The sequence below is a fragment of the Rhododendron vialii genome, chromosome 2a (genome assembly GCF_030253575.1).
Source record: "Rhododendron vialii isolate Sample 1 chromosome 2a, ASM3025357v1".
NCBI classification, from domain to species: domain Eukaryota; kingdom Viridiplantae; phylum Streptophyta; class Magnoliopsida; order Ericales; family Ericaceae; genus Rhododendron; species Rhododendron vialii.
This window is the reverse complement of record NC_080558.1, coordinates 43,681,204-43,705,386: the sequence shown is the minus strand read 5'-3', so window position 1 is coordinate 43,705,386 and position 24,183 is coordinate 43,681,204. Positions and strand designations below refer to the sequence as shown.

The following is a 24,183-nucleotide window of genomic DNA, read 5'->3' as shown; positions in this document are numbered from 1 at the left end:
ACTGTGTCCGCCACTTATTAGAATTATACAATTTAATTATAGACCTAGTAACATTTTGCTCAATTGTACTTTCAAGAACGAATCATACATGAAATAAAACGAGAGCAATCGGGCGAAATTGAATCCATAACAAGAAGAGCGAGAAATCGGAGATCGTGTACCACCTTTGGGCCTAAGTGGTGGTGGGCCATAGTCTCATTCTCTATTTTTTTCTTCCGGCAGTAACGACTCTCTGTCTTTGTCTCCTCTTCTTCTTTCTGAAGCATACCTACACAGCGCCCGATATCACAAGACTTAAAGACACCTCCAACAACTATCCCAACAATAAGCCCCACCGACGCATTCGGCGGCGGCGGAAGAGGACTTGCCGGAGGAGGCGGAGAAGCCGAAGAATTGGAAGTCGTCATTGGCAGTGGCGACGGAGTGGTGGCCGGTGACCGCGACGAGGGAGAGGTTGATGGCGAGGGAGTCGCCGGCGGCGGCGGAGGGGTAGTGTTCGTTGCCGATGGTGGCGGTGAAGTGGTGTTAGTAGCTGGTGGGGACGTCGAGGCCGGAGATGTGGACATTGTCAAATACTCTCTCTCACCCTCTCTAGAAATGTGTATGTCTAGATACTTTCTCTCACCCTCACTCTTTCTCAACTTCTGCAGTCCTCACAAAACTTAACATCTCCATAAGTGTTAAAGACCTTCTCAGACTGCAGGACCTCCCTCCCAAGAAGACGAGACTTCCCGCCCCCGTCCTCGGTCTATTTTTAACTACAAAGGCGGCAGATACGTTGACCTGGACTTGGAGTATTTAGAAAGGTTTGAAGGCCTAAAAAAGTTAACAGCATTATGGAGAAGATTACAAGGTCGAATTGAAGACATCGCAGAAGCATTTCACTTTGCTACATGCACTTCCTCCGAGACTGCAGAAAGAAACTACTAGACCTTCAGTATTCTCTATCCGATTGATTGACACCTGGAAAACTTAAGGAACTAAGGAAACTCCGCATTAGAGGAGGGAAACTACGTGATCTAGGAAAAATTCAGAAACTTCAAGGGGAGTAGTGGAACGTAGAGATATTGCGTTTGAAGTGCTTGAGCGAATTGAAGTTACATTGGAGAGCGTTTGAAGTACTTGAGCGAATTGAAGTTACATTGGAGAGAACTGAGGACATTATTTTCCATATATTTGTCGAAGCTGGAGCTTGGATGCATTGCTACAAAGGAGAGTCTTTTAGCCATATTTGCCCTCCAATATGGGTCAGACTATATTTCTGATGTGTTGCATTGTTACTCCTGCTTGGTTTTGTAATTGTTATGGACTTCACCGTTTCAAGTTATTTTGTAGCTTAGTTTTGGATTTTGTTTGTTGTTATGGACTTCACCGTATTTGGATGCAACAAAGGACTTGGTAGATCTCAAATAGATGTATAAATCGGTGCCAAAAATCTTCAAACAAAGAGTCGCGAGAATAGATATTGTTTTGCTTGAAAAGATGTACTAGTATGTGTTTCGAGCATTTCATAGATGAATAGTTACAAGCTTTATTCTTGGCGCTCTGTTCCTGGCATGGATACATGAAAGGTGAATATATAATGATGTTAACTTCCTAAGCTCAAATACATTCTTTTATTCAAGAAGCTGATACTTCCATCTGACTATAAAACAAGCTTCAAAAAGTTGATATTTCCATCTGACTATAAAACAAGCCAGAGGGCCCAGGACCAGGAACCAAAGCCAACATCACAGGCCCTTTTGCACCCTGTTCTACCGTCAATATGCCACAATTAAGGTTGATGTCTGTTTTCACATAACCAGGGCACACCGCATTTATGGGAATATGAGGGTAATTCCTTGCCATAACCCTTGTGTAGCCATTGAGTGCTGCCTTGGACACGATGTAAGGAGCAAAATTGGCGGGCCATCCTTTTGTTTCAACCAAATCCTCCTTATAATCCTCAAGAAACTCCTCAACCAACTCATCCACTTTCTCTACTGTGAGGCCATCAACATTGGTCAGCTCCTTCTTCGCATTTTCGTGGGACATAAGCTGAAATAGAACAATTGATGAATTGGTGTTAGAAGAAGTAGACAAGCCATAGCCCATGTTTATATTTTCAATTTTTTATTGAAAACACAAGTTTTTGGGAATTTGGAAAGTCTTTTTTGCTGGTTTTGGAAAGTGATTTTTTTTTTTATCGGTAAAAAGAATTTATTAATCATTGAAAGTTGTTAAAACTATTAAAAGGGACACAAGCACAAAATGGCATCACTACAAGGAAAAACTTGCCATCCCAACGAGGTTGGCACCTCAGGTCCCGAGTGATTTATTTCTAGATAAGTTTTTTAATACAAGTGTTTAATTGTTTAATTGCACCAAAAAACTTCTCCTATTCATGTCAGTTTAATTGTTTATGTTTTTTCGATAGGGTAATTTTGTACCTTCAATTGTCCCATGGAGGAGGAGATATTGACTATTCTAGGAGAGTCCGATAGTTGAAGAAGTGGAATAAGCTCTTCTGTCACAAGCTTGACTCCATAATAATTTGTTTTCAGACAAGCTTCAGCCACTCCAAAATCTTTCTTGAACATTTCTGGCTTCAGTTTCGAATTTGGACCACCTACAAGCTGGCATCAAAACTGGAATTTATAGTAAACCATTTTGTTTTGGCCCCATAGTTTCAAGTAATGTTGATTATTAACAGCATAGAGGGTCATGTTTGCATGCCCCTTTATTTCGTAGGAAATGGCTTGTTTGGATTGCAGATGAGCAATTCAAGTGATTGAAACCGTCGGTTAGCATTTTCAATGGTCCAAATTTGTAGCATCCCGTATTTTCCTAAATATTAATTTTACTTTAGACAAATTAAAAATAAAAAAAAAGTAAGTAAAAGAAGGCATTCGGTTGTGGTGAGAGTAGCTTGGTGTGAGTGTCAAACTTGGAGGCAGACATGTGGCAATAAGGATGCTAGGTGTACATGTTAGGGTATGTGGTCAAGTGTATACCATAATTGGGTCTTGTGATTAAATAAAAGAAATGGGCGTCGACAGCTTGTGTTTTTATACGTTCATGAATTAGTCTTACTTATAATTAGAGAGCACTAGTCACAATGGAATTTAAGACATTCAGACCCCTTCTTCTCTAAGGTCAGGCCAAAATGGCCGTGGAGTTCTTCTTGAGTTATTGAAGGCTTTTTATACACTTCAGACCTTGATGTCTCGGATCAGAGAGATTATACTTTTAGGATGGTCCTCATAATGGTGAGACAAGGATATTTGTCGGTCACGGTCGTAATTTAAGGTACCGGGTAGTGTGCAATACATTCCTAGCTAAATCTCTTTACAAAGAGTGTTCTTTGATTCTCTCATATTTGTACTCATTTGATCTCTAATTAAGTTTATTGATTCAGTTATTGTTACTTCTTGTTTCGTGACACAAAAAGTATTTGGCGGAAAACCATGGAACAGATTGGTATATGTTTAAGCCCACCGGGTCATAGAGTTATGAAAGATGTACGATGGACTGTCTCACGGGGAGTCCAGTATATTTATGGGGCCCATGTACCCAATACAGAGTTTTGACCTGGGTAGTGCTTGGCATGTTATCGAAACGAGCAGGGTATGAGGCTACAAATGAAAAGCGTTCAGAATCCTACTTAATTTGTTATCCTCGTTTATTGAGCATATTCTTATTGCTAGCCATGTTATTGTCCTTGTATTGCATATACTACCCGAGCGTTTTATATTTTTCAAGTGCAGAGAAAAGTTAGTGGGGTTTGAGTATTTGAAAGATTAAGCTTTATAGAGGTTGTTCATAAAATATGAAGCATTTTGGAGGTTTTTAGGATCCACCATGTATATTTATCTTGAGGACTTGTAATTATTGGAGATGTATTAATTTTGAGGCAATGTAAACATTCGGGTCATCACAATAATATTATAAACTTTTACCGGTAAAAGAATCAACATATCTGAACCATTAATTGTCAGTATAAACGGTCCAAGTTGGACCGTACACTCTTTTTTGCAATCGACGCAGAAAAGCCGGATGCTATTTCGAAATAAGATAAGATAATATTGTTGTCAAGATGGAGAAACTTACTTCCTCGATCCCAATTTTTATATCCTTTCGAAACTCTGGGTCAATTACAGTTCCATTAATTCCTGCATTATTCACCTGCACCCATGTTTGTCGATTATTCAATTTCCAAGCCAGAGAAAGATTAGGTATAATTCCGAAAGAAAAAAAAAATACACCAAAAGTAACTGCTCCAGCCTTTGGAATTACCAATATGTTGAGCTTGTTGAATTTGGTTTTGATGAACTCTGCCAAGGAAGCAACACTGGCTTGGTTTGTGACGTCAAGTTGATGAAAAAGTATATCAGATAGTCCAGAAGCTTTGAGATTTTGCACGGCTTCAAGACCCCGGTTCTCATCTCTTGCTGTTAATATCACAGTCACCCCATTTGAAGCTAACTGTCTGCATATTTCAAGCCCAATTCCTTTGTTGGATCCGGTAACAATAGCAACCCTGAAGACAATGTAAAAACAAACATGTGTATAAGCCAAGAAGGGAATCCAACATACAATGGTCGTATCCTAATCGGACAAACCCTATGACTTCAAAGATGTCTTGGCCCAACTTCAAATTCTTACAATGCCGCAAAAATAAGTAAGTCCCTAAAAGATTTTAAATGATGGGCCATGAATGATAAACTTTCCAAATATATGCAAAATGCCTCGAATGAACTGATTGTGAATTTGGCCACTACTAAATCCGTCCAGAACCTAAAACCACAAATTACATAGAAAGTATAAATACAATACGGCAAAAGAATAACTCAAAGCAATGGAATTATCTTAGTCAACCACACATCAAAGTAATTATATGGGATCTCGTTCCCAAATCATCTCGGTATCATGTCGAGCCCCATCTAGAATCTAAACATGTATATGCGCCAACCAAAAAAATAAACATGCATATACCCTAATCGGACATATCATGTGGGTCATGCCACTCTTAAATATGGCCTTCCCTCTATCCTATTTTGCTATGTAAGTTTTTTAGATTTTTTGAAAACCTTGAAAAGTAATAGGAATTTTCACACCCAAAATATAGGTGGTTTACATATTGTTAGTCTAGAGATGCCTAAAAGTCATGTCCAGAAGATCTATAAAGTACAACTTTTCGAAAATCTCGAGCATATAATTTCAATATCCATAGCCTATGCAAAAAGAAGGAACAATTTACTTATTCGGAAGCCCAGAAAAATTTGTGTCCAAGTGCCCTAATGATGTCAAAAAGGAAAAAGAAAGAAGGCAAATGTACGCAGAGAGGCTAGAACTTAATTTTCTTATGACGACGGAGTGAATGGCCTTTGAACGGCTCCGAACGCAATTGTGTCCAGAGTCATGTTTTAAAATTGTGTTTGTAGCAATACTCTTTTGTAGCGACCACAAATAAAATTGCAAGTGTTTGTGGCCTCAAGTTTGCAAAATTCTACACTAATGAGGCCTCAAATAAGCTTCGTCGTTTCTTGGAACGAGTGACTACAATGTCCCGTACGCAAAAGAACAGAGAAGTAGGAATGAAATAAGAATCAAAGATGTATATAATCCGAGAATTTAGATTCAAAACAGCAACACAGTTCACATATCACCTACCTCTTTGTTGATTGAGCGATCCCTGCTTGTTCCATTGGATGTGATTATGGTCTCCAGAGAGGAATTGTTTTGGTACTTATAGTCTGCTGGTTTAGATGATATGTTTGTTGGTTTTGTTCTGATTTCCGGCCGCCTTAATTTGACTTACATATAGGTGTACGCAGAGTGTTTGATTTTTCTTATATTTTCTACTCCATCGCATGCCATGACATAATGCGGCCTAGGACTTAGTAATTTATTACAGTCAAATCCTCTATCTTTAATGAATTTTTTTTTGGTCATATTTTATAGTTGGAGGGTTAGTGAGAAGTTAGTCAATGAGGGGCTCGCGATTAGAGGTTATCTATAGCCCTTCGTGAGACTCGAACCTTGATCTCCCCGGAAGGGGGCATGAGTAATCCATCTCACCAAGCATGGTTTCATCTTTAATGCATTTTTTGACAAAACAATATAATCTCATCTCACCTTGATCTTTAATGCATTTACTAGTATGAGAAATTGATATGGTGACTATCCATGAATGAGTTTTGTTGTGGGCCCTGTAGACCTTTGGGTGTTTTGAGCTTTGCCCTTGTGATGTTCATCTAATTCTTTGTTGGATTACCTTCCCCTTTTCCCCGATTTTAATAAAAATTCATCTTTTGTCGATCAAAAAAAAAAGGTTGCAACTATTAATGAATAGGCGTTTTATTATGTCTTTGATGGAAGGAAGTATGAAGGATTGTGTCCGTTGGAAAATGATCCCGATCTATCTATATAAAGGCATGTGATTACCATCGAGTTACATGTGTGAAAAACATTTATATAGATTAGATTGGAAATCCGACCCATTGCTCTCTGAAATCAATTAGTGAGAGTTTGTGTTGGTGGAGCATATTGGTGCAAGATTGAAATGGTTTCCGAACTTCTCAAGACTTAAACATCATGGCAGAAGGTAAGTATTTTTCCGCTGCGTATTGATTTTGATTCTCCAACATAGTTTTTTTTTTTCATTTGGTATTAGAGCAAACTTTCATGTCATTGTGTTTGTGAAACATATTGGTTCAAGATCAAAACAGTTTCCGGACTTCTCAAGACTTAAACACCATGGCAAAAGTTAAGTAATTCCTTTAGGCTTAATGTTCAAAGTGAGATCAATTGAAGATCCAATAAAGTTTTGACTTTGGGTAGCATCGTGAAAAAAGTTTTGAAAAAGCCGTTTGTTTATAAGTAGAGACAAAGGTATACTCCTCAAAATTAATGGGAGTTATGAAGATCCAATAAAGTTTCAGATGGCATCCAAAAGAAATTTGCAAAAAGATAGCCTTCTAAAGTTTAATTCCTTTTGGCTTAATGTTCAAAGTGAGATCAATTGAAGATCAAATTAATAAAGTTTTGACTTTGGGTAGCATCATGAAAAAAGTTGTGAAAAAGCCTTTTGTTTATAAGTAGAGACAAAGATATGCTTCTTAAAGTTAGTAGGAGTAAAAGCATTTTTCTGGACTATATGGATATTGGCTAAGGAATTACGGGATCAATATCCAAGTAAACATGGTATAGAAAGCTACAAATAAAGATTGTGAGGTACTTATAAAGAACCAAGAACTATATGTATATGCATGCTAATCAAGAGTAATTGACTGAGGTTAAGCTATAAATCTCTTGTCACAGTGTTAACATCTAATTCATAGTGATGTTTATTATGAATGGCAGATTTAGTGGGAGCAATGAAACTAGCCTAGCATGCAATATGGATCTCAAGTTGTCGATGTTATGTTGAAACCATTATTAAGTTTACTTTGGCTACTTTTTGTTCTCTAAAATAAAGATGAAAGCCGAATAAAAAATATCGACGTAAAGTATCTCATTAGGGGAGAAAAAGTGTTCATAAACACAATTCGTGACCATTGAGCATAAAGTATTGAGCTAGTTATTGCTGGCAAAAGTGTGAATGTCATGTAATGAATACATGGATTTTAGCCCATTTCATATTTGTTTTCTCTCATATTGATACTCAATTAAAGTTTTGTCACACTATAAGTGTTCTTAGAGAATAAAAACGTACATATGCACATAAGGTATGACGTACGTATACAGTTATCCGTTGGGATACATAAAGCGGACCCTAATTAAGTGACTATTAGTTAGTCATGATTTACAGGTGATACCACATAAAATTTTGAGAGATTTGTCCATTGTAATACATGGAAGGAAATGCTTACTTATATAGCATAACCGCCATGATTCGTGCTCAATCTTTCTACTATAGACCGTTATTTGGGCAGTTGTTGTATTGTCATATACAATACTTAGTATTTTTTATCCAGCAGGTTTTTGGTTGATTTGTCAAGTGAGCCAAGTGGAAGAATGTTAGAATTTATTTATGTGGCTCACATGCCACATCAATCTTATTTGTATTTTATAGTATTTATGTTTATAATTAAAACATGGGTATTAGATTTATATGAAACATTGTCTAAATAATTGGTAACTATTCATAAATAGATATAGTGACTATCCATGAATGGATTTACTGACCATTCAAGTGTAAGGTTGTAAGATGCTTTATTACTTCTTTGATGAAAGGAAGTATGAAAAGTTGTATCCGTTGGAAAAGGATCCTGATCTATCTATATAAAGGCATGTGATTACCATCGAGTTACATGTATGAAAAACATTTATATAGATTAGATTGAAAATCCTACCCATTGCTCTTTGAAATCAATTAGTAAGAGTTTGTGTTAGTGGAGCATATTGGTGCAAGATTGAAATGGTTTCCGAACTTCTCAAGACTTAAACATTATGGCAGAAGGTAAGTATTTTTCTGATGTGTATTGATTTTGATTCTCCCACATAATTTTTTTTTCACATGAGTGTTAAAGACCTTCTCAGACTGCAGGACCTCCCTCCCAAGAAGATGAGACTTCCCGCCACCACCCCTGTCCTCAGTCTGTTTTTAACTACAAAGGCGGCAGATACGTTGACCTAGACTTGGAGTATTTAGAAAGGTTTGAAGGCCTAAAAAAGTTAACAGTATTATGGAGAAGATTATATATATTATGGAGAAGATTACAAGGTCGAGTTGAAAAGGAGCGTCTTATAGCCGTATCTGCCCTCCAAGATGGGTCAGACTATATTTCTGATGTGTTGCATTGATACTCCTGCTTGGTTTTGTAGTTGTTATGGACTTCACCGTTTTTGTAGCTTAGTTTTGGATTTTTTTTGTTGTTATGGAGTCATGGACTTCACCGTATTTGGATGCAACAAAGTAATTGGTAGATCTCAAATAGATGTATAAATCGGTGCCGAAAATCTTCAAACAAATAGTCGTGAGAATAGATATTGTTTCGCTTGAAAAGATGTACTAGTATGTGTTTCGAGCATTTCATAGATGAATATATAGTTACAAGCTTTATTCTTGGCACTCTGTTCTTGGATACATGAAGGTGAATATATGATTATGTTAACTTCCTAAGCTCAAATACATTCAAAAAGTTGATACTTTCATCTGACTATAAAACAAGCCAGAGGGCCCATGACCAGAAAACAAAGCCAACATCATAGGCCCTTTTGCACCCTGTTCTACAGTCAATATGCCGCTATTATAGTTAAGGTCTGTTTTCACATAACCAGGGCACACCGCATTTATGGGAATATGAGGGTAATTCCTTGCCATAACCCTTGTGTAGCCATTGAGTGCTGCCTTGGACACGATGTAAGGAGCAAAATTGGCGGGCCATCCTTTTGTTTCAACCAAATCCTCCTTATAATCCTCAAGAAACTCCTCAACCAACTCATCCACTTTCTCTACTGTGAGGCCATCAACATTGGTCAGCTCCTTCTTAGCATTTTCGTGGGAAATAAGCTGAAATAGAACAATTGATGAATTGGTGTTAGAAGAAGTAGACAAGCTATAGCCCATGTTTATATTTTCAATTTTTTTTATTGAAAACACAAGTTTTTGGGAATTTGGAAAGTCTTTTTTGCTGGTTTTGGAAAGTGATTTTTTTTTTTTTTTGATCGGTAAAAGGAATTTATTAATCGTTGAAAGTTGTTAAAATGATTAAAAGGGACACAAGCACAAAATGGCATCACTACGGGGAAAACCTGACATCCCAACAAGGTTCACACCTCAGGTCCCGAGTGATTTATTTCTAGATAGGGTAATTTTGTACCTTCAATTGTCCCATGGAGGAGGAGATATTGACTATTCTAGGAGAGTCCGATAGTTGAAGAAGTGGAATAAGCTCTTCCGTCACAAGCTTGACTCCATAATAATTTGTTTTCAGACAAGCTTCCGCCACTCCAAGATCTTTCTTGAACATTTCTTTCTTTAGTTTCGAATCTGGACCACCTACAAGCTGGCATCAAAACTGGAAATAGTAAACCATTTTAATTTGTTTCGCCCACGTAGTTTCAACTATATCTTGTAGCGGATGCTTGTACTTTTTCCCTCGATGTACCCTTGTCGAGTTTATTGAAAAAAAAAATTTTGCCGATAAAGAAAAACAGCATATAGGGTCATGTTTTGCATGCCCCTTTATTTCGAAATAAGAAAAGATAATATTGTTGTCAAGATAGAGAAACTTACGTGATGGATCCCAATTTTTATACCCTTTCGAGCCTCTGGATCAATTACAGTTCCACCAATTCCTGCATTATTCACCTGCACCCATGTTTCTCGATTATTCCATTTCCAAGCCAGAGAAAAAACTAGGTTTATGACTCAGCAGACACATTGTGTACAATTCCGAAAAAAAAAATGAAAAAGAAACTAATGAATCCAGCCTTTAAAATTACCAATATGTCGAGCTTGTTGAATTTGGTTTTGATGAACTCAGCCAAGGAAGCAACACTGGCTTGGTTTGTGACGTCAAGTTGATGAAAGAGTATGTCAGATAGCCCATAAGCTTTGAGATTTCGCACGGCTTCAAGACCCCGATTTTCATCTCTTGCTGTTAATATCACCGTTATCCCATTAGAAGCTAACTGTTGGCAAATTTCAAGCCCAATTCCTTTGTTGGATCCAGTAACAATAGCAACCCTGAAAGACAAAGTAAAAACAAGCATGTATAAGCCAAGAAGGGAATCCAACATACCGTGGTTGTACCCTAATCGGACAAGCCCTACGACTTTAAAGATGTCCTGGCTAGACGTAGTCAAATTCTTACAATGCCGCAAAAAATAAGTAAGTCTCTAAAAGATTTTAAATAATAAGCCATAAATTTTCCAAATATATACAAAATGCATGTTGAATGAAATGATTGTTCCATTCTCGAATTCGGCCGGCATTAAATCAGCCCCAAACATGAAACCACAAATTACATGGAAGTTATAAAATATAGCAGAAGAATAACTCGCACAGCAACGGAATATAAATTCATATCTTAGTGCACGACATATCAGATTAATCATATGGGATGTCGTTCCCGAATCATCTCGGTATCATGTAGATCGAGCCCCATCTAGAATCAAAATATGCGAGGCGCCTGGAAAAATAAACTAATTATAGCCTTGTTCAGTTCAAAATTATTTCGTGAGCCCAGATGAACTTGTACTGTTGTACATATATAGCTCAACCAAAACCACTCCATCAAGAACGTAGAAAAAAATGAGATCCAACACTCCACATTCATACACTTCAACAGCCAAGAAAAACATCATGTGGGTCATGCCACTCCTAAATATGGCCTTCCCGATCCATCCTATTTTGCTACTTATTGTGTAATTTCTTTTTAGATTTTTGAAAACCTTAGAAAATAATAGGGATTCTCACACCAAAAATATGGGTTAATGTTCCATATTATTAGTCTCTAGATGCCTAAAAGTCATGCCCAGGCTAGAAGATCTATAAAGTACAATTTTTCGAAAATATCGTAACATAAAATTTCAATCAGAAATCCTATTGGTACCGACGGGTACCATAGGGAAAATGTACCGACGGCCGCCGGACGGCCGTCTCCGGCCACCGGACGGCCGATCCGAGCCGTCCAAAAATTTTAAAAAATAAAATCGAGTGGGCTTACGCGAGAATCAATGGCATCCGAGGTGTGTAGGGTACTTGATCCGAGCACCCATTTTTCGTGTATATTTGTATATACGTGTATATACACGAAAAAGGGGTGCTCGGATCAAGTACTCTACACACCTCGGATGCCATTGATTCCCGCGTAGGCCCACTCGGTTTTATTTTTTAAAATTTTTGGACGGCTCGGATCGGCCGTCCGGTGGCCGGAGACGGCCGTCCGGTGGCCGTCGGTACATTTTCCCTATGGTACCGTCGGTACCAATAGCACTACTCAATTTCAATATCCATAGCCTATGCAAAAAGAAAGAACAATTTACTTGTTCACAAAAAAATTATGTGTCCAAGTGCCCTAATGATGTCAAAAAAAGAAAAAAAAAAGAGAAGCAAGTGACTGTACAATAAAATTGCAAGTGTTTGTCGCCTCAAGTTTGCCATTCTAGGGTGTTCCGAATGAACAGTAAAAGGAACTTTAGGAAAATGAAGGTTTTCAAACTCAAAAATTATGTATTTACGCAAAAAAATTTCCTACTCATATGGATCTTATTTGATAGATCTCATTAAGATCTTTTAAATAATACAAAAAAATTCGAAAAATTATTTTTCATTTTCATCATATGTGAGTTCGAAAAACCTTCCATTTCCTAAAGTTCTTTTTACTGCGCATCCGGAACGGCACCGGCCTCAAATAGGCTTTGTCGTTTCTGGGGACGAGTGACTACAATGTCCCGTACATGCGTAGAAGAACAAAAGTAGGAATGAAATAAAAATCGAAGATGTATATAATCCAAGAATTTAAGATTCAAAAGAGTAAACACCACACCTACCTCTTTGTTTGTTGAGTACTGATCCCTGCTTCTTCCATTGGATGTGATTATGGTGTCCAGAGAGGAATAGTTTCGTTACTTAATCTACTGGTTTAGATGATATGTTGGTTTAGTTGCTCTGATTTTCGGCCTTTGACCTACATATAGGTGTTTGATGATTAGTTTGGCATTCTCTTAGATATTTATAAGAAACTCGTTATTTAAGTGCCGTTAGACAATTATTAATATACTATCTTCTTAATTGTTGACAGAAAAAAAAGGGTGTTTGAGTTTTTTTAAATTTTCTACTCCATCGTATGCCATGACATAATGCTGCCTAGGACTTAGACAATTATTAATATATCTTCTTAATTGTTTTTTTTTTAGGGAGGACAAGAGGGTAATTTCACCTACCAAACTCACCTAGGCTTAATTGTTGACAGAAAAAAAAAGAAGAAGAAGGGTGTTTGATTTTTTAAAATTTTCTACTCCGTCGTATGCCATGACATAATGCTGCCTAGGACTTAGACAATTATTAATATATCTTCTTAAGAAAATGATTTCGTCACTCTCTTTTTTGTTAACATCATTCCTCTGTAAGTGTATTTTTAGTTTTTTCACTAAAAATACACTTGCAGAGGAGTGACGTTAACAAAAAATAGAGTGGCAAAATCAACAGCCCTTCTTAATTGTTGACAGAAAAAAAAGGGTGTTTGAGTTTTTTAAAATTTTCTACTCCATCGTATGCCATGACATAATGCTGCCTAGGACTTAGTAATTTATTACGGGGACAAATCCTCTCTCTCGCTAATGCATCTACTATGAGAAATTGCTTGTGTTCACTACATATTTTAAAACCAAGGTGGAGAGCGAATCAAATGGCCGAACTTGGGGTGCCTGTTGTCCCTTTAGGCACAATATGTATGTTGGGCCAATTCGAGCCGTCTATTGCCGAATTCGAGCCGTCGTCCATGCTTGGTAATTGATGACGGCTCAGATTGCATCTCAACCGATCAGATCTCAAATGCAATCTGAGCCGTTCATTGACGGCTCGGATTAGCCCAACACGCATGTTATCCCTCCAAGTTCTGGCGCGATCGAAACCCACTTGCGGTAATACTTCTCGTGAATCAAACGGCCTGTCCATATCCAAGTGCAACTCTCGGCTCAACAAGTGGAACTCTATTTGAATAACAATGACCATGTCTGACAAGGGTCATCAAACCGTTTCCGGAGTCGAATCCACTTTGAATTTGATAATTGGATTAGCTTGTGAAGTACTCATGCATGAGAATGACATCGTATGCCATGACTATTCAAATGGTCTTCCCACTGTTTTTTTTGCTAATTCTAAGCAAAAAAGCTAGAATGGGGCCATATCAAGTATGGGCCTGGACTGTTCCATTAATTATCGTTTTGGGATGGGCTAGACTATGCTTTTTTAATTGTAGTGGGCCTCCTGCTTTAAGGCTTCAACGGCAACCCCGAGCCCAACCCTATAAAGCTCTGGTCGGGTTTGGGCAGTTTTTTTATCGATCGTTTGATTTTGTTTGGTATGGCTAAAGAAATTAGCTTTAAAAAAGCATATGAATTAGAGGAGATTGATTCTGATTCTTCTCTAACTTTCTTCTCTCGTTCACTCTCCTTGTAGTCTGCCCATTTTTCTAGTAGTTTGAAGAGGCACAAGCTTTCGTCTCTGCAAGCCCGGCATAAGCACTGGATTCCTCCCCGTATACAAACGCCCCTTTGGGATTGGATGCTTTCCAAATCGATTTTCAATGATTTCCGTGGGGAATGGAATGGGGAAGAAGATGGGCAAGCATCAAGATCAAGATCAGGATCGGAATCTTAATGGACTAGGAATCGAAACCTATAGTTGTAGGCACAACCCAATCAACACCACTTTCAAATATTGAGTCAAAGAAGGATGAGCAGGCATGCTAGTCTGTAAGATCCGGCTAGCCAAAAGTAACTCAAAATAACAACTTAACAAAACGCCACCTTAGAGCATCTTCAACTACCTAAGCAATTGGAGTTTTTTTAGCTATAATAGCTAGCTAAAGCACAAAAACGGCAAACCCAGCAGACTCGCTTCACAGTTGGCAGATTGGCGTGATGCTACAGTACCTAGCTGCTCTTGGCAAAATACTTTAACCTTGCTGGGTCGATTTCAACCCCTTCTCCCTCTCTACTTCCCTCGTTTTCTCATCTCCCGCACAACATTTCGTTACTTCTTTCACATAACTCAAAAAGTCAACATATAATTAACTAAAATAGCACAAACAGGCTTTCACGTTTTGTCTCCAAAAAGGTTTTCCCCCGGCTAAAAAGTCTTTTTGGTTCTTAACTAGAGAATCCAAAGTTCTAGGATACCATCTGTAATTGGCCTTTAATATTCACTCCAACTTTTATATACGATTTTCAACATTTTAGAATGGTTATGCCGCAAAATAACATCTCCAAATTTGACATCCTACAAGTCCTCTTTCCCCGACCTTAGCTTCATTTCAATATTTTTTCAAGGTTTTGTTCTTAAATGGTCACTTTTTCTAACATTAAGAGATTTGACACTGTCTTAAAAAAAAATGGCATGAGTGAAGGTCATGCCAAATTAATCCACATTGAATTTTAGCCTTCCAAACGGCGACTGAGTTGGAGCTGAGCATCTCCAACCAAAGAGGTCAAAAGTAAAAATGTCAAATCATTTTAAAGGCTTATGTGGCAATTTGATACTATAGAATTTTCAAAATCTCATGCCCAATTTCTTATTTAGGTATGTTTCCAATTTAATTTAAGTTTTGGGGAATAAAGTAATGGAAAAAAAAAAAACAATTAACATCACATGTCAAAGTTGACATGAGAAAGGAGATGTTAAATTACACCTATATAAGCAATTAACATATGGGTTGAAGTTAGTTTAAATGCCAATTCATCCACTTAGCATGTCGTGTCACATTTAACCTCCGTGGCTGGAGATGCTCCGTAGTGGCTTCAAACGTGCTTGTGCTTGGCCAAATGAGATTTAAAGTCTCCCGTTGGAGACGCTCCACCACGTGATATTTGAAATCTCCCGTGGAGGTGCAGGACCCACACAACATTTTTCTCTATTGTATTCGGTCCATCCTTTATGAGAACTCATGCTACGTACGTACCTATTGCGGCAACCATGCTCAAGAGATACCCATTGCGGCGTATCTTAAATTTTTGGAGTTGCCACTTGATTTTAGAAACTAAGAAACCATTTTAATGAGATTCTTATGATTTGGAAGCTAAGGGTATAATGAAAAAAAGGTGTCAGACACTCCTTTTTCACCCACCTAAAGTGTTGGCCTCTACTTCTTTGGAGTCGCTACTTTGTGATGTATCACTTATTAGTTGGATGTGCTTAAACACCTATGTTAAGGCTTATAAAATTCAATCATCTAGAGGAGACTTATGTTGACACAAAAAAATTAATTACAAGTTAAAGTTATAAAAAATTAATCTTAGGTCCATTATGTGAACTTCACATAATGCTCGTAGGATTTTGATTGCCCACAATCTTATTACAATTACCTACAATTCATGTAAGAGATACTTTATTTTCTCATTCAACACATATACTCCCAAGTCCCTACATTTTCTATCGTTGATCCATTTTAAAAAACGTGCATTTTCTCGAACAAAAAAGGTGAATTTTCTTGGGCTAATTTTTCAAAATCTCTTCTTTTCTTTTTTTACACCAATCAGAAAAGGCACATTAGATCATTTAATCAGTTATGCAAAAAAAAAATTGAAAAAAAGGCATGGAAAATCATTTATTGTTTGATTATATGCACGGGTTTTAAAAAGAGACTAATTAACAAAAGGATACGAAGGATGTACTGCACAGATGAGTATAGCTAGTTACAAACTTTATTCTTTGCTCTCTTTGCACGGCTACAAAAAAAAAAAAAAAGTGAATATATAAACCACCTAAGCTCAATTGCATTCCTTCATTCAAAAAGTTGATACTTCCGTCTGACTATAAAACAAGCCAGAGGGCCCACCATGAGGAAGCAAAGCCAGCATCACCTGTCCTTTAGCACCTTGCTCAACAGTATAGATCCCAGTGTTATAGTTGAGGTCTGTTTTCACGTAACCAGGACACACCGCATTTATGGCAATCTTGGGATAATTCTTTGCCATAACCCGAGTGTAGCCAATGAGAGCTGCTTTGGACACTTTGTAAGCAGAAAACTCGAGAGGCCACCCTTTTGTTTCCAGCAAATCTTCCCTCAAATCCTCATAATACCACTTAACCACCTCATCCACCTTCTCTACTGTGAGGCCATCAATTTCGCTTAGCGTTTCCTTAGCCTTTTCGTTTGAAACATACTGCAACGCAATTTAGTCAAACGTTATTGGAATAAAACAAGCAAGATCCCTGTTTAGTGTGCGCGGTTTCTTTGGAAAACATGTTACGGAAAAGTCAGTACATATACAGATGCTTTATTCAGCAAATACCACAAGACACATGGATGATTCAGATCGATTACAAAAGTGTCATCGGTACAAAAGTGTCATCGGAATGGATGCGCAACGGTCTCAACTTCAGTACTATGGTGTTGATCGAGATCTTCAATTTTTATGAATCCAGATCCGGACAACACTCTTAGTCTTGATATTTTTTTATTTTTTATTTTTTAGAGAAAACAGACTTTGAGAATCTGGAAATCCCTTTTTGCTAGATTTGGAAAGTGGGTTGTTTTCAAATTAAAATATTGCATATACTGTTTGTCAAAATACTAATTCGCTTAACAAGTTTATCTATTTTCCGCAAAATGGAAACAGGTTAGTGAAAATGAAAACATTAGCTAACAAGCTAGGAAAACATCTATTTCATCCATAGTTGTTGAGGGATAGAACTAAGAGAAAATAGATAAAATAAAATAAAATTATGTGATCCAATTGTGTTACTTTTTCGATCTATCGAGTGTAAGTAATTTTATACCTGCAATTTTCCAAAGGAGGAAGAAACATTAACTATTTTGGGAGAGTCTGATTGTTGAAGCAGTGGGATAAGTTCTTCAGTCAAAAGCTTTGCCCCATAATAGTTTGTTCTCAGGCAAGCTTCTGCCCCCTCCAAACTTTGCTTGAATATTTCGCCCTTTTTTGCATTTGGACCTACAAGCTGGACAATAAAATTCGGAATATTAAATCATTTTCTCTTCCCACGGAGTTTCAAAGTAATATCGATTGATAAACATTAAGTGTTATATTTCTGTTTTCGCATAAATATAACACTTAATGTTTATCCATCAATATAACACATGCATTAAGTGTTATATTTTGCCTGATATAAAATGAAATAAGAAAAAATAATATTGTTAAGATATATGAGGATACTAACAGCATCAAAGTCACCAACTCCTGCATTATTTATCTGCACCAATATCTTACGATTATTAGATACGATTCTTGAATTAATATTGCACTAAGAGTACGAAATAAATGGGAAAAAAAAGACATGAAAAAGTAGCTTTTGAAATACCAATATGTCAAGCTTCTTGAATTTGGTTTTGATGAACTCAGCCAAGAAAGCAATACTGGTTTGATTTGTCACATCAAGCTGATGGAAAAGTATATCAAATAGCCCAGAAGCTTTGAGATTTCGTACAGCTTCAAGACCCCGATTTTCATCTCTTGCTGTTAATATTACTGTAACACCATTAGAAGCTAGTTGTCTACATATCTCTAGCCCAATTCCTTTGTTGGATCCGGTTACAACGGCAATTCTGCATACAAAATAAACATACGTAAAAGAGCGAGAATCTAATATATATAATGTCTTGTCCTAATTAGTCAAAGCCATAGACTTTCCGTAAAGATTTGTACGTAACCTTAAATATGCATAATTTCAATTTCACCTATTCATGACTATACCTGGTAAAGTAACAAATGAACACAAAAAATAAGTAACATATAAACCAAGAAAATACAAAACATTAGTATGGTACACACCATGGGCACCATGGCTTTCTCGTATATAAAATCTGAGATTTAAACCCCTAGGGAAGTGCACCGGGTGCCGTAGCGATGAAATATATTATAATTATTACAAGATATCTTTACAACAATATATGAATTAAGTATAAAATACAATATAGTAAATCTAGATATTCATTCTACGATAACTTTCAACTTTCTTTGTACTTTCGTGCCAAGTATTTCTGGCAATAGCAATGGCTTCTTTATCTCTTCATATCCAAAAAAAAAAAACCAAGAGTGTTTAAAATCAACAAAAAGGAAAAGATCGAATTGTATCATAACACTAATACGGAGTATATATCCATTTTGTGAAATATGGATTAAAGGAGTGATTAACAGTACCTCTTTGTCGACTGAGTGATTCCTGTTTCTTCCATTAGAGATGTGATTATGGTATGAAGTGAAAGTAGTTTTTTGTTTAGGATACGTACTTTGTTTGAAAGGCATAGAGATATATATAGTTGGTGGTGGTTTAAGTGTCACGTATGCCATGACATAATGGGGGAAAAAATGACAAAAATAAGACGCACGCCATGAGTACTTAAGAAACTGGGCCATATAAAACCTTTTAATTTTGTGGTGGCCCTCCTACTTTAAGGCTGCAATGGTACATTCGGGTCATCCATTTCGGTTTTGGACGATTCGGATTTGAAAAGATAAATATGAGAGAGCTAGACTGGTGGAGTGAGAGGAGAGAGGGTTTTTAATTTAGATCATCCAACACATTTTTGGACGGCTCAAATAGATTGTTCGGGTATCATGAGAGCATGGCCGTGTGTTACCCACTTGGCACCCAAAAATTTCGGGACGAAGCCTGAGGACAACCTTAATTGTTTGGTTAAAAAAAAAACAATTAAGCAAAAGCCTCGCTTCTTTCAAGAAAACTAAAAAGGTCAACATAATTTTATTGTTTTTGGGTCAATCGGAAATTCAAAAGTCAACATAAACTAGTCTAAACAGCCTTAATTGACCCCTTCTTTTTTTCTCTCAGCCAAAAAGTCTATTTTTGGTCGCCTTTGAACTAGAAAAGTTCTAGGAAACTCTTGCTCATTGCCCCTTTTCCACGTTATTTATTATTTTCGACATTTCACGAGATGAATTAAGAATGAAAATAATTAAAGAATCAACAGCAAATTACTTATCCCAAAAAAAAAAAAGCAAATTAACTATTCTTTTGAAATGCTTAGTTCAGCTTTCGAAGGAAAATTTGAAATGGTTTGTTTTATGAGACTGTGGAAAGTGGACTTGTTTGATAAACGATATAAACATGGAGAAATTATACGCAGGTGAACAACGCAGTGGAAAGTGGACTTGTCGTAGACTGTGGAACATTCATAATCATAGCCTTCCAAATAGGAGGTGTTGTCGTAAGTAGCACATATATAACGATTATAAACTGGAACGAGGTAAATGCAGCTTCTGGGTAATGCTATTGGAACAATAGATGGTGAACTTCTTCAAGTTAATGTCGTAAGGAGCACATATATAACGATTATAAACTTGAACGAGGTAAATGCAGCTTCTGGGTAATGCTATTGGAACAGCAGATGGCGAACTTCTTCAAGTTATAAACTCCTGTTCGAACAAGTCTCATTCGAAACTGTGAATATAGAACTGTTGGAACTTTGGTTTGTATTTGTAAAACATTGTGTTTTCTCTAGTCCCACATTGCTAAGGTTCCGTTCCGGAAAGGAAAATAAGTACTTATTTTTTAAAAAGACAATTTTAAGCTCAAAAAATTATGTGCTTACGCAAATAATTTGCCTATCAATATAAATCTTATTTGATAAATCTCATTGAGATTTTTAATACGGTGCAAAAAAAATTAAAAAATATGTTTTTTATTTACATTATTTTTGAATTTGAAATAAGTACTTATTTTTTAATAAGGTGTTCTGGAACGGGGCCTAAGTCACAAAACTTCTATCTACTCTAAATGACTTTGCACACAAATGAGTTTGTGAATAAGGACCCAAGGAGAGGTCTCGTGCGCTCAAGAAAATGGACGGCAATTTAGAAAACTGATTCGGAAACTATTTAACCAGGTGCGCGTCACGGATTATTCAAGCCGGGGGGATGCAAATCCAGGATTTGAGCCTCGCGCACGTATTAGTTAAGCCCACGTTTTTGCTAAAATTCTGAAACACATTTTTTTGTTTGTTACAAAATATTCAGTCAATCAAAAATCCTTTTCTAAATGGAAAGTTCTGGCTGATTCGTATGCATAATCAGTGGGATCTAATTTGTTGCTGATTAACGAATTGATTAAAAACGTGTGCATAATTAGCGAGATTTGATTGTTTTGTTTTCCAAAAACCGTGGCTCCTCCTGGAGGGAGGGGGGCTGCTGTCCCCGAATTCGGGGCCCACTCCAGTCTCGATCCGATGATCGGAAACGTTCACTTCGTAGAGCTCGTCGAGTAGAACAACTATGCAAAAAATCAGCTTAATTGAATATCATTAAGTACTTGATCGGAACCTTTTTATCTTAAAAAGAATGGATCCGAAACACTGGATCAAATCCACTGTAACCCATGGACTAAGAGTTATATGGGCTCCGATCAGGTACTTAATGATATCCAATTAAGCTGATTTTTTGCGTAGTTATTCTACTCGACGAGCTCTACAAAGTGAACGATTCAGATCATCGGAGCGAGACCGGGATGGACCCCAAAATTGGGGCAGCAGCACGCTGCTGTCCCTCGGGGACAGCAGCCCCCCCGCGTCCGGCTCCTCCTACTCCTATAAATTCAGAGTTGCAGAATAGGTTTTGATACAGAAAAAAAAACATCTTCTGTTGAGTTTGAGCAATAGGTAGAATTGTGTTTTGTTTTTCGATTTTCTTCTGTGCAGAGAAAGCCGAGCAGAGGTGGTGAATTCTGAGCTGTTTTATCTTGGGGACGGCGTGGTACTCAACGAACTGCTTGCACAATCTAGGCAGAACCGTGAAACGTCTTAAAGAGAGCGACCTAATCCGCGACTCAACCCAGCCGTCGTTCTTCATTTTGGTGTTCTATATTTCAGTAGCAGATTCCGAGATAATACGTTCTTGTTTTACAGCAGTTAATCCAACAACTTTTTCTTACCTAGCAATGTGCCTAAACTTGTATTGACAAGTAAAAATTCTACATCTGGATCCAACTAAATATGCACTTCAAAAGAGTATGTCCCCACAAAAATGAAAATGGAAGCGAGCAACTATCACACAGAGTGATTTGATCATGTGAATATACGAAACTCCTCCAAATTAAACAGATGCATAATACTGAGATATTTGGGAGTAAGGTGGTATTTTTAATGAACAGTAAAAATAACTTTTAGAAAAAGAAGATTTTTCAAGCTAAAAAATGATGTGTTTACACAAATAATTTTCCTACCAATATGGATCTTGTTTGATAGATTTCATCGAGATCTTTTAAACGGTACAAAAAAAATTAAAAAATTATTTTTCATTTCCATTATATTTGAGTTTGAAAAACCTTCTTCTTTTAAAAATTATTTTTACTATTCATTTGGAACACCACCTAACTCTTTATTTTTCCAATCCAACCGTGTCTCGGACCGAATTGAAAACACAAGTAACATTTTGAGACTTCCATCCAAGAATAGCTCCTGTAATCCAACTTAAACATTACCACGCGCGTTAAAGATTCCAACCACCGTTAATTAGGTTTTCATTTATTGTGAAACTCTTTCCCGGGAAACATGATAAGACAAAAGCAAAGGAAATTGAGAACTTCGACATAAGAAGGGAGAAGATGGGAGAGCAACATTATTTCAAAACCGCTATGTTCAAAGTCAAGAACCAAAATCCATGGAACCAAAATCATCACGAGCCAAATACCGATGGAACTTAGAAAATGAAACACGCGATAATAGAGAGAAAGAAAAGAGGGTCACACTCGCACAAGACTTCAATGCTACAATGGATGAGCTATTCCGGTATGTCAATGTAACACACACTCATGTGGGCTGCATTGCAGGCTCCAAATGTTCCAAGTAACTGTAGCTATTCCCCTATGTCGACGTAAGGGAAAGCCACAAATGGAAAACAAAATGTCTAAATCTTTCTGTTTGTTGCTGAGTAATGCAAGGTCGAAAATGAAATCGACTTCTTTTATATCTTTATTTTTCTCCCCGAAAGAAGCAGTAGCAATTTAATTAACTCATAGAAAGGACAATGGCCCGAGAATCCTCAAGAGTTAGGGCAGAGAGCCAGGAAGGAACACCCTCCCTCCATCTTTCTTTCCTACCTACTAACAGGGAGTGCTTCACCAACAAATGGGCGAGACCCTGTTAAAATCATGCTTTACAAAAGTAAAGACACAAGGTGAGAAATTTTTTTCTTTTTTTTTTTGGGTAAGTTAAGTTTCCATAGAGAAAAAACCAACCAACAACAAAGACCAAGGGTATTACCTTGTAGTCTGAATTACAGCTAGTTACTAACTAGCAAAACAAACAGACAAGACAAAGAAGGCAACCACTGTCCTTGAACAAAAACATGAGGGGGGAGCTGCCAAGCAAGGCAAAGTAGCCGATTCTCTCAGTCCTCTTAACACCTCTCAAGCAAGCAAGCTAGCCCTTAAATCTGTCCTAATCTTGGCAATAAGGTCCCGTAGACTAGTTCTCTGCTTTTTGAAGATTCGGCAGTTTCTCTCTCTCCATACTCCATAAACCACAGCAGCCAATGAAAGCTTGAGCACGGAATTTTTGAAGCTAGCATTAGCACAATTCTGAATCATCCAATTAACCTCACCAAGCACACCCAGACCTGCTCTGCGCATCCCATTCTCATGTAAAAAGAAATCCCAGACTTGAGCTAAATAGACACAGTGAAAGAAAAGATGATCATGTGTTTCTTGGGCAGAACCACAGAAAACACAGGCATCTTGAGAGATCACCCCCTAAGTATGAAGTTTATCTTTAGTAGCCAAACGGCCTAATAAAGAAAGCCACTCAATTATGGCCCATCTGGGAACATAATGAGAACAAGATGAGAACTTAGACGCAAGTTTTACACAGTCGAGTAATAGAATCCCAACCTGCAGACTTGGATGCCCCGTTAATCGCGTCAAATACCTGTTTTGCATCCCTTTCACGATAACATGAGAGAAATTCCATTCCAGCGCTGTAGCCAAGGCAAGCCAGAAACCCGTAGCCTCAATAATCCGTGACGAGAAAGACCCATGAACAGAGTACAAAGCAGCTCCACTAGCCATTCCTTTAGAATTTCGAGCCACGAGAACCATACCTCCTGGACCATTCTGCTTGCTAATAGCGCCGTCCATATTAAATTTGACGATGCCCCGAAGGGAGGGAGGGCGGGCATCCACCTTTGTAATGGTGCAGTATTGGGTGTACAATTCCCATTACTACTCTTTTCTTAAATGTTGTTGATGAACTACTGTCAAGTACCAAGGGCCGGAGACCACTGTTGTTGCTCGAACTGAACCGCGTTTCCCCCTTTCCGAATAAACCAGCAAATAGAGGCCGCAACCGCAAGCGCTTGCAATTCACTATTTTTCCCAGCTGTGCGCAGTCCCTGTGATAACGAGGACCAACACTATCTAAACTCCATTGCTCTCCAATCCCGGCAAGGTTGAAGGTACTAGGAGGATATGTTCCAGACTTGTCTGGCTTCCTTGCAGCCAAACAATAAGTGGTCAAATGAGGCATTCTAGTGTTTCTTGTGAAAAATAAAACAGTTAAATCA

The 24,183-nt window shown here is 37.5% G+C and overlaps 1 protein-coding gene across 1 annotated transcript; it reads right to left on the bottom strand.

The window, feature by feature from the left end:
* Positions 1-1,465: 1,465 nt before the first annotated feature.
* Positions 1,466-18,951, bottom strand: LOC131317577 (uncharacterized). Its single transcript, XM_058347114.1, has 19 exons — positions 18,814-18,951; positions 17,975-18,218; positions 17,834-17,866; positions 17,435-17,614; positions 16,446-16,818; positions 15,615-15,692; positions 14,086-14,309; positions 10,432-10,827; positions 10,223-10,297; positions 9,807-9,992; positions 9,122-9,496; positions 8,516-8,581; positions 8,170-8,261; positions 7,162-7,195; positions 5,653-5,690; positions 4,276-4,519; positions 4,090-4,164; positions 2,430-2,615; positions 1,466-2,037 (listed from the first exon to the last, which is right to left on the bottom strand). The coding sequence occupies exons 1-19, from the start codon at positions 18,846-18,848 to the stop codon at positions 1,660-1,662; spliced, it is 3,312 nt and encodes a 1,103-aa protein (XP_058203097.1). The 5' UTR covers positions 18,849-18,951; the 3' UTR covers positions 1,466-1,659.
* Between the last annotated feature and the right edge of the window lie 5,232 nt (positions 18,952-24,183).

What these genes read in the sequence shown, in the direction of transcription:
- LOC131317577 (XM_058347114.1), bottom strand. Translation starts at nt 18,848, where the DNA reads ATGGAAGAAACAGGAATCACTCAGTCGACAAAGAG. An exon ending in TCAAGAAGCTTGACATATTG is followed by an intron (nt 17,867 to 17,974) that starts GTATTTCAAAAG and finishes ATATTGGTGCAG; the next exon opens with ATAAATAATGCAGGAGTTGG. An exon ending in TAAAAATTGGGATCGAGGAA is followed by an intron (nt 2,616 to 4,089) that starts GTAAGTTTCTCC and finishes TTTTGATGCCAG; the next exon opens with CTTGTAGGTGGTCCAAATTC.